Source organism: Lactuca sativa, chromosome 1 (assembly GCF_002870075.4).
Source record: "Lactuca sativa cultivar Salinas chromosome 1, Lsat_Salinas_v11, whole genome shotgun sequence".
Taxonomy (NCBI): Eukaryota; Viridiplantae; Streptophyta; class Magnoliopsida; order Asterales; family Asteraceae; genus Lactuca; species Lactuca sativa.
The window spans coordinates 162,570,216-162,580,652 of NC_056623.2; the positions used below are offsets into that span (position 1 = coordinate 162,570,216).

Genomic DNA, 10,437 nt, shown 5'->3' on the forward strand with positions numbered 1-10,437 from the left:
ACCACAGGTTCACAGAAACTGACCGAACAAAGTTTTGAAACTTTGAAAAATATATAGTAAGAAAGCAAGTAGCAAGGGTGTTCCTTTGTATGTATGTGAACGTGATAGGCTGCGAACGTTGTGATTTTTGTGGCAAGTACACAGCGAAGAAAGAGAATGTGGAAGAACAGACTTTGAGGTGATAAAGAAACAAGTCATGATCGTCAAAATTAATGGGGTGAATATTGGGTTTAATCTTGACAGGTTAGTTAAAGTTTTAGTTTAGTATTTGAATTAAATAAAAGGTAGTAGGTCAATTGGTTGAATTGGTCATGTGGACCAAGTATTTTGTGGTTTTTGATTGTTAGTTTTATTGCTATAAAACAGGAAAACGTGAGCCTATTCTTGTTTAGTCCTCTTAGCATGGGGGCTTAGAGGGGGGGGGGGGGGGGGGGGGGGGGGGGCAAAGTGAGCAACTGCACATGGCCCAGTTTTTTTTATTATATATTTTTGTTTAAAAAAAAAATTATAATAAATATAAGGGTCCTTCTTGTTCGTCCTGGTCCTTTAAGAATATTTCATTTTTCAGGACCGACCCTGCCTCTTAGGTTTTGTAGGCTATAAAAGCCTCTTGTTTCATGAATAGAAGTGCAACCATATTCCGTCATAATTGTATCTTTTCTTCTTTGTATTTCTCACGTATTAACCACATGTGTATATTGTTTTGGTCATTAGCGGAGCTTTATTAGGGCAAGGGGGGCTGTCCCCCATCCCTGATTTTTTTAGTTAGAAACAGTCCTTATAGTTTCATTTTATACATTTTTTGCCAAAAAATATAAAATTTTGGATGTGGCCCCCCTGCTCACCAATTTTTATACATATTATATTTTCGCTCCCCAAATCAATTGTTGAAGCTCAGCCCCTGGTTTTGGTGTTCAAGGGAAGGGCCTGATATCCAACAGAAACAATCTTTAGCCATTGTTCTTGCCTGTGTTGTTGATTATGATGTCAGTTTCTTTCCTCTCCTTTGGTGTCTTGCTCTTCAACGTTAAACCTCTCATCTTCTAATTGATTAAGATGTCTTCGTTCCTTTTGGAAGTTGGATTAAGCATCCATTAGATGTACGCCTCTCCACTTCGGATGATCTTTGGGATCTCAATGCGAAAGGCAAATTTTGAGCATATATACAAAGTCCATGATAAACGAAACCTAGAAAACACAAACAATTATTCATGGTAATGTGAACTTTATTTAGTATTTAGTATTTCTTTATTAGCATGAAAAACATTGAAAAGCATACGTTTTAACCACTATTGTGTACATCTATGTAGTTGTCCCCGTTGATGAAAGAAAACAAAGTCTTGAACAAAGTTAAAGCGTTTTCACGGAAAGGTGGATACAAATGGAAGACATGTCCCTCTCCTTTGGCTTCAATTATATCAACTTGCCCATTCCATGCACTGTTCACCAGAACATCATGATAATACCATCCTCTATCCCTCAACAAATCTTTCTCAGCCACAGAAACAAGTACCCTTCGACACCCTAACTTCGAAAGATTCGGATCTTTTGCCGGGTTTATCAACGGATCATCAAAACTGCTTAACGATGGGTTCATCACTCGCCAGAGTTTTTCCAAGATATTTATTTCCTTAACATCAGCATTCACCTCACCACCAATTAGAGTTTCTCCCCAGAAGTGTGGATCGATCAGGACAATCCCAGAAAGCTTCACTCGATCACCAAAAGCATCCAAGTCTTTTCCTAACCCAATCCTCATCCCCATTTGGTGAGCTATGTTTCCACCAGCACTTTCCCCACCAAAGAACAGACGTTCAAAATCAGCATAGTCATTAAGCCATGGCTCCGAACCGTTTCTATTTGCATGAGAAGCAACCCATTTGATGGCTTCCCAAGAATCATCATATTGAGTTGGATAGAGATGTTCGGGGGCTCTTCTGTAATCAACAGAAACGATGATGGTTTGTGCTTCCAAAGCAAGCCTGTTATGGAAGGGCTGGAACATAGTACTGAAGGCTGTTCCGAAAAGGAAACCACCACCGTGGAAATAAATAAGGACAGGGAGTTTATGCTCTTGGGAGATAATAGTTCCTGGCAAGTAGATCCTAGCGGAGAGGTCTGTTTCCGGTGAGATTTGGACATCTTTGGAGCGAACTCCGGTGGTGTAATCGGTTGATGGAGGGGTGATCTCTTCTCCGACTAGCCGTTCAATACGACCATTTTTATGGATAAGTATAAACGGGGAAAGGTCATGTTGTATCTCTTCAGGGTAAGATAAAGGCAATGGAGCGAAGGAGAATGACATACCTCGTTGAAAAGGAGAGAATATTCGGGTTTACCACCAAAAACAAGTTGTTTTAAAAAGCAGTGGATGCGTTGGTATTTATTTTCAATATTGGTGAGCTTACGAACCAGAAGAGTCATTTTAGAAAACAGTGGATGCGTTGAAATAGTTTCAATATTGGAGGCTTTTTCTAATTAGAAAGCAATACCTATTAGTCAAAGAAAGTAAAAAGGAGGGGCAGCAAAATTTCTAATAAATCATTACTGTTTTTTTTTTTTGAAACCGCGATTTATAAAAAAGCAACAGATAAAATTGAACAAACACAAGCCTATAAGAGACAGGCGGAGCAAAAAGAAAACAAAACAAGACTACATAGTTTTAAAAGGACAACAAAGCGAATCCGACCAAATAAATCTACCAAAATTGCCCCTAAAGTTCACCCAATTATAGACCTCAATAATGATGTGGTCCGCCGTATTCGTAGGGGTGGTATGCCTTTTATTAAACACCATGTCACTTCTGGCTTTCCAGACAAACCAAAGGTAATCGTACACAATGGCAATCAAGATTCTTCTCTTCTTTGGACATCTACCCCAATTAGCCGCAAAACCCACCAGGTCTTTCACCGAATCAAAAGTCTGCCATGGAATATTACACCATTTTAACGTCCATTGAAGCACCTCAGTAGCGAACGAGCAGCCAATCAAAATGTGATCTGTAGAGTCGAGTCCATTAGAGCAAAAGTTACAGGAGGTGGGAATGGAGACTCCTCTGAGAGAAAGGGCCACCGCAGAAAAAATGCGATCCATACATGCGCGCCAAGCAAAACCAGTTACTTTGCGGGGGACCTCATTAGTCCAGATGATCGGATTATCAACAGCACATGTGATTTTAGAATCGATAATACGTCTTAAATTATTGACATAAAAACTGCCATCAGTAGCCAAGGTAGAAGTCCGGGAATTAGAGACAGACCAGTTAAAGAAATAATATAGAAATTTGTCCCACTCCTCGATCTCACGTGGTCGTGGGTTCGAGTCCCACGGATGGCGCCAAATGATGGAACATCAGCCTCCGGCGAGTCTTCTGGTCTTCTGCTGCGGCGGAGATCTGACATCACAATCATAGAGACGCGTTAGAGCCGCCCCAAGGACTGTGCCCCGGGAGCGGACTCCAACGGTCAAGTTAGATCAGCTAGAAGATCTGAGATGGTCCTCCATAGCTGGAGAGAACCATCTTGGTGCTAGTGATGGCTGACGGCGGCGGGTGGCGGCTGAGCCACCCAGCCGGAGTATAGTGGCGGCTGAGCCATGGGGAAGTCTAGTAGTGGTAGCACCACTTGGGGGAGAGTCCAGGGAAAGGGTGCCTCTCCATGGAGGAGGTACTATTCATTATATAGGGGACAATTAGGTCAGGCCTTGGGCCAGCCTAATTCAGGCCCAACTAGCAAGGAGCTGGGCAAGGCCGCCCAGAGGCGCCGGGCAGGGTTGGCGGGCGCGCACCAGGAGAGGATGGCAAGGGAGTGCCAGGCGAGGGAGCGCCTGGCCGAGCTGGCAGGAGAGTCCCTAGCAGGGCTGGCGAGGGAGTCCCCAGCAAGGCTGGCAAGGGAGCGCCAGGCAGGGCTGGCAAGGGAACGCCAGGCAGGGCTGGCAAGGGAACGCCAGGCAGGGTTGGCAGGAGCGCGCCAGGCCAGGCTGGCGCGCTAGAGCAGTCTAGGCCACGCCAGTGGACCATATCTCATCACAGCCATTTACAGATATTCTCTCAGAAACAAAACTAGATTTTTTTTCACATCAAGGGCCAACAGGTGAGGGAATTTAGAGGCAAGAGGTTCATCTCCCAGCCAATAGTCATGCCAAAAGAGAGTGTTAGTACCAGAGCCCACCGAACACTTGAGAATCTTCAAAGGATTGATGCCTAGAGCTTCAACATCTTGCATAATTTTACCAATATTATACCAAACGCCTGGAAAAGACTTATTAGAAAGATTAGATAGCGGTTTCGAAAAGGAGTTATGAATAACGCAAATAGCCCGACTCCAAAGTGTTGTGCTATCTGACTTTATTCTCCAGAACCATTTGAAGAGTAAAGCAATATTGATACTCCTCATAGAACCAACACCGAGGCCACCGCACTTTTTACTAGCTAGGACAGTATCCCATTTTACCCATTGAATTTTGTTTCTTTCCTCACATCCTCCCCAAAGAAAATGACGTCTAATTTTTTTAATGTTCTCCAAGATGGAAGCCGGAGCTTTGAACAAAGAAAAGTAATACAGGGGCATGCTCCCAAGGACTGATTTGACTAAAATTAATCTACCACCAAAGGATAAATTTTTTGATTTCCAGTTAGAAATTCTACCACTAATTTGATCCATAACCGGAGCCCAGTTGCGTTTATGAGCCATGTTGGCCCCCACAGGAACACCAAGATAAATAAAAGGGAAGGTGGCAACTTCACATCCAAGGACTCTGGCACAACTGGAAATCTCATTGTCTGCCACCCCTAAACCAAAGACTCTAGACTTGTTGAAATTAGCACGGAGACCGGAGACGACATGAAAGCAACGGAGAATTCTAGCCAAGTTCGAGAAATTGGAGTTGATCCATTAATCGACAAAGAGGGCATTGAATTGGAATTTACATTTGTCTAACATAATGATATAATAAAAAAAAAATAGAATCAATTTTTTAACATGTAATCAAATAAAACCGTTTATCTACCAAATAAATTAAATTATACGATATTTACACTTAAAGTAATTGAAATTGAATTTTATGAGCCAAAATTAATCTCTATATCATACATACTTATAAAACTAGCATTTTTTCTTGAATCTCATGCATTTGAAACCCCCTTTTTTAACTTTCTCAAACCATCCATTTGAAACCCCCTTTTTAAACTAATGCAACTCAAAAGTTTTCTTAATTATGATTTAACACTCAAAAGTTTTATAACTTATATTATGTTTAATTAGCATTTAGTGAAAAGTTTACTATAAAAAGGCCAATCTTTTGGGCAGACATGGATACAAATCATATACAAATTTTAAAAAGAAAACAAACTTCAAGGTTTTTGTGTTAGTTTGAGGTCTTATGACCACTTTTGGAGATATGCTATTATATTAGTGCTTTTAATTTGTAAGTTTGTTATACTAATTCGTCTTTATATTTTTTTCGTTTTTGGATTATTGTAATACAATAGTTATATATTATGGTTTAATCATTAATATATTGATCATATGTTATATAGGGTGATGCTGAAAATACTTAATTAAATGTTTTAAATATGTTTTTTTTGTTTTGTAATTGTACCTTTTCAAAAAGATAATTAATTAAAACTCATGCATATGTTATATTTTCCATCTCTCTCTCTCTCTCCTCTCTCTCTCTTTATATATATATATATATATATATATATATATATATATATATATATATATTATAATAGATGTCAAAACACTTCAACCAAAATTCATTTAAAATCTAATATTCCAAATGCTTTTTAATAATGATTGTAAAAATTTTAACATGTGTTACTTAATTGATTGATTAATAAAAATATTAATGTTTTGAAACTCCTAACGCTTAAACTTATATTATTTAATTTGTTAGTTAACTAAAATATTTTTCTTACATAAAGATAACATTTTTAGGTTAGGTTACTCATATTTGTTAATGTAATTAGAAAACAAGGTGTACATAGAATGACTACTTCAATTTCACATAGGAATCGATACCACTAGAGAGATATGTTGTCTTTAACCGATGGTAGGAGATCCATATACGTTTTTCAATTATTTATATTAATGCTTAGTAATATCTATTTTATATTCCTATTCACCTTAATTTTTTAGGTACAAATTAAGGAAGATGATTCTCGGTGCACCAACATAAAGTCAAACATACGCTTTGCAAAATATGTAATTAAAGTTAAATATCATATTTACTAATCGACTTATTTTAAAACTCTTGATGACATTTATGTATAATGATATATTTTGTATGACTTCATTCTTAATTTCAATGTATAATATTTTCAAGTTCATATATGAAACCTTGGATGTTTTGGTTTAATATAAATAGTGTAATACAAAGTTTATTAGTTAAATAGTGTTTATTAATAGCTCATTCAAAACAACGTATTTCTTATTTTATCCAAAAGATATTATCGGACATAAGAAAAGTATATTATATGAATGTTATACAAAAACTTATAATATATATTGGATATTATAAAATTAAAAGTAAAATTTATAAGCTATAGACTATATTAGATAGTATCAAAATATAAGTTGATGAATTTTTATGTTATTTGATAATTCGGTTAATGCCTAAAAACATGACTAAAAATGTAAATTTCAACATATTTTTATTTTTTCCCATAATTATTTTAACTACTTAAATGCATTCTTGTGCAACGCGCGAGGTTACGCCTAGTATATATATAAATGAAACATTTTTCCTTTCACCACATTCATTTGAAACTCCCTGACTTTTCAATTTCTTTCTAATAATGATTATAAGTTAGTTAATAAGATTAAATAAATATCAAAACTAAAATGTAATCATATATAAACTAAATTTAAATATTAAAAGAATATTTTTACTTTTACTTATAAAGTTATGTTTTTTAACTTTTAACATATTATACTTAATTTATTAGTTTTAATATATGTTAGATGTAAATCATTATCATTTTAAAACTACAACTTTTGAGCAATTTGTATAAAATACGTAAATTATAAATTTAAATATAACATTACATGATCAACTTAAATATAAATTTTAGTTTAACTTAAAAACCCCAAAGAATATTTTGTAAATAATTAAAAGTGATAAATTGTAGTGTCTTTCTAATAATGATTATAAGCTGGTTAATAAGGTTAAATAAATATCGAACTTAAAGTGTAATCATAAATAAACTAAATTTCAATATTAAAATAATAATTTTACTTCTAATTATAAAGTTATATCTTTAACTTTTAACATATTATACTTAATTTATTATATTTAATATGTTGTTGTATGTAAACCATTATCAGTTTAAAGCTACAACTTTTTAACAGTTTGAATAAAATACTTAAATTGTTAATTTAAATATAACATTACAGTATCAACTTAAATATAAATTTTAGTTCCACTTAAACAGCCCAGTGAATAGTTAAAAGTGATAATTATAGTGATAAATGCAAAAACTAAATTATAATCTCAATTTAACTAAAATATTTCATAAAGATAGTTTTATAATTGTTAAAAGTTTTCAAATAAATAGCTTAAACTAACTTACAATAACAATAGTTAAAAATAAGTCTATATAAATTATTATTATATTGATACCTTTAAAACCAAAAAACAATGTTTAATGTTTTAAATAATTATAATGATAGAAATTAAAACGTTAAACAAATAAATTTTAAAAATTAATTAAAAATAACAACAACTATAAATAACATTAAACCATATATTATATTTAATTTTATTCATGAGTAGCTGACGGGTAGAAGTCATTCAAACGGTTGAGATTATACAGTTATAATAGATGTATATATTAGCATATAATTCAAAATAATCAATATATTATATCAATTTAGTATATAAATTATTATATCAAATTTAACAACAACTTTATTGTTATATTTAAAAAAACATATATTTATAAAGATTTCAATTATATAGGTGTTTCTGCTCAACGTGTGGGCATTCACCTAGTATTTTATAAAAGAGACGGGTGTGGGCAACGGGAAGCCCCCTTATAGGTGACATGGCACCTAATAACAGTGTCATAATGGGAGGAACACCCCCTGCCATTATTAGGTGTTATGTTAAGAGGCGTTATGGTGAACACGGAAGGTCACGTTGCGATTTTGCTTGTGGTTTTATTCAACGACCATAATTTCGACCGTTTGCTTCAAACGGTAACATACAAAAAAAATTCAAGTTTTATATATACTATCACACAACCTATATTATTTTTACCTACAAAACACATACTTCTTGTAATACCCAGTTTCCCAGGTATATTAATTTATGTTGTGTTTCTGTAATTATGTAAGGTGACTCGACGAGTTGGTGCTTAGACTCGTCGAGTCTGGTCGCGACTGGATGACGTGGTTAATGAGGGGACTCGACGAGTAAGGGGAGTGACTCGCCGAGTCAGAGCTGACGAAAGAAACCCTAATTTCTCGGATTTGGGACCTATTTAAAGGCCCATATGGCCGTCATTTGTGGCTACCAGTCCATTAAGAGAAACCCTAGAGTGCTTGAGCATTTTGATAGAGAAAAGAAGCCATTCTTGACCTTTGTGGTGTTGATTAGCAAGAAGAATGAGGTCTTAGCCAAGAGGAAGCAAAGGAGGTTGCTATTCTGTGGATTTGAAGCTAAGATCATCACATTTGAGGTAGTAATTCGGCTCTTCTTCTGTTTTATGAAAAATATATGGATTTAGGGTTTCTTGGACCCTTTGTTAGGTTGATTTGATGTCCAAATAGTCCCTTTCTGGTGATAAGGCTTTGGATCTGGATCCATAGAGGTCCATAGAGCCTTACTCATCAAGCTTTATGAAGAACAATGGAGGTTATGACCTTAGGCTATGGTATTTAGGGTTAAATCATCATATATGGTCATATAGATGTTGCATGTGCATCAAGATTATTGAGCTTGGGAAGGTTAGATCTAAGGATTAGAGGAATAGATCTGACCTCAGAAGGTTGTTTGAGGTTGTGCATGGAATGAACTCGTCAAGCCCATGAGCAGACTCGACAAGTTGGAGCGGGTTGTCCCATGACTTAGATCAGTGGATGACTCGCCGAGTTGGGTGAGTGACTCGGTGAGTCCAAAAGGATTCAAAGGACTCGAGTTCACGTATGGACTTGACGGGTCTATGCAAGACTTGACGGGTCGGGTCAAAGGTTGACCGTTGACTAGGGTTGACTAGTGTTGACTTAATAGTGTTAGTCAAACTAAGTCAGGAAAGTATTAATTAGAGATGTACTTATGATATAGGAGGACGATAAGTTGGGGAATCGAGCACAAGTGATTATCCGACATCAGCGAGGTGAGTCTTCTCACTATGCCATACCCGATGGGGTAATTATGTGTGACCAGAAGGTCTTATGTGTATGATGTTTATGTGATGCATGTTATATATGTGATATGTTATGATATGAGTATGATGATATGGCGGAAGGTCAACAGATTATGGGTCGGAAGGTCAATAGAGTTATGGGATGGAAATCCCCTGAGACACTTGGATCGGAAGATCCTGTAGAGTTATGGCCTGGAAAGGCGTAAGTGTTGTATGTGGTATTTTGGGGAACTCACTAAGCATTTATGCTTACCGTTTGTATGTTATGTGTTTCACGTACCAGTGATGATCGCGGGAAGGCGCCGGCATGATCAGTACACACTTGCAGATGATATGCTTTTGAGATCTTGGGATATGGATTATGTATTGTGTTTTATTTTGTGAAAATATTGGATACATGATTTTAGGATGATTTGGAAATGAAATGTTTTTATTAAAATTAAATGAAACAAAAAATTGCTTGAAATTTAACGGTGTTACAAATTGGTATCACAGCCTTGGTTTGAGGGATTCGGATTCACCTTTGGGTGTATTTGAACTCAAACTGAGGATTTGTGAAAGATTTTCATAAAATAAACAATTTTTCTAAAGAGTAAAAGAATTTGGAAGATACGCAAGGAAGCAGTGTGTATGATCAGCCAACGCCCGAACGGTGATTTCCCAAATTACCCTTACATTATGTGTTATGAGATATATTGAAATGTGTTATGCATGCTAGAGTAGGCTAGGTATTCATATTAGGACTAGAAGAGTAGGCTAGGTATTCATATTAGGACTAGAGTGGCCTGATTTGCGATGTTTTAGCCTAGGAAGATTTCTGCTGCCATGGGATGCTTTAGAATAAGTAAGTAGCAGTGATGTGCTATGAGAGTCTACCGAAGGGTAGTTTATGTGTGGAAAGAGATAGAGTACTTATGACTTAGGATCCTTGGAGGATGACTTAGGATGAATACTGGTGCGGTGTGGAAGGTAGTATTGGGCCCATACTACTGGAAACACCGGATAAGTGTGCAGTCCAAGTAGGAATCCTTAGGGTACTAGGAATCAAGTAGGGTTGGGTTATCGAG

At 36.0% G+C, this 10,437-nt stretch overlaps 1 protein-coding gene across 1 annotated transcript; it reads right to left on the reverse strand.

Annotated features, from left to right (window-relative positions):
- Positions 1 to 465: 465 nt before the first annotated feature.
- On the reverse strand, positions 466 to 2,374 carry LOC111912663 (probable carboxylesterase 13). Its single transcript, XM_023908408.3, has 2 exons — positions 1,280 to 2,374; positions 466 to 1,188 (listed from the first exon to the last, which is right to left on the reverse strand). Exon 1 carries the CDS (start codon positions 2,303 to 2,305, stop codon positions 1,283 to 1,285), a length of 1,023 nt encoding a protein of 340 aa, XP_023764176.1. The 5' UTR covers positions 2,306 to 2,374; the 3' UTR covers positions 466 to 1,188; positions 1,280 to 1,282.
- Positions 2,375 to 10,437: the final 8,063 nt, after the last annotated feature.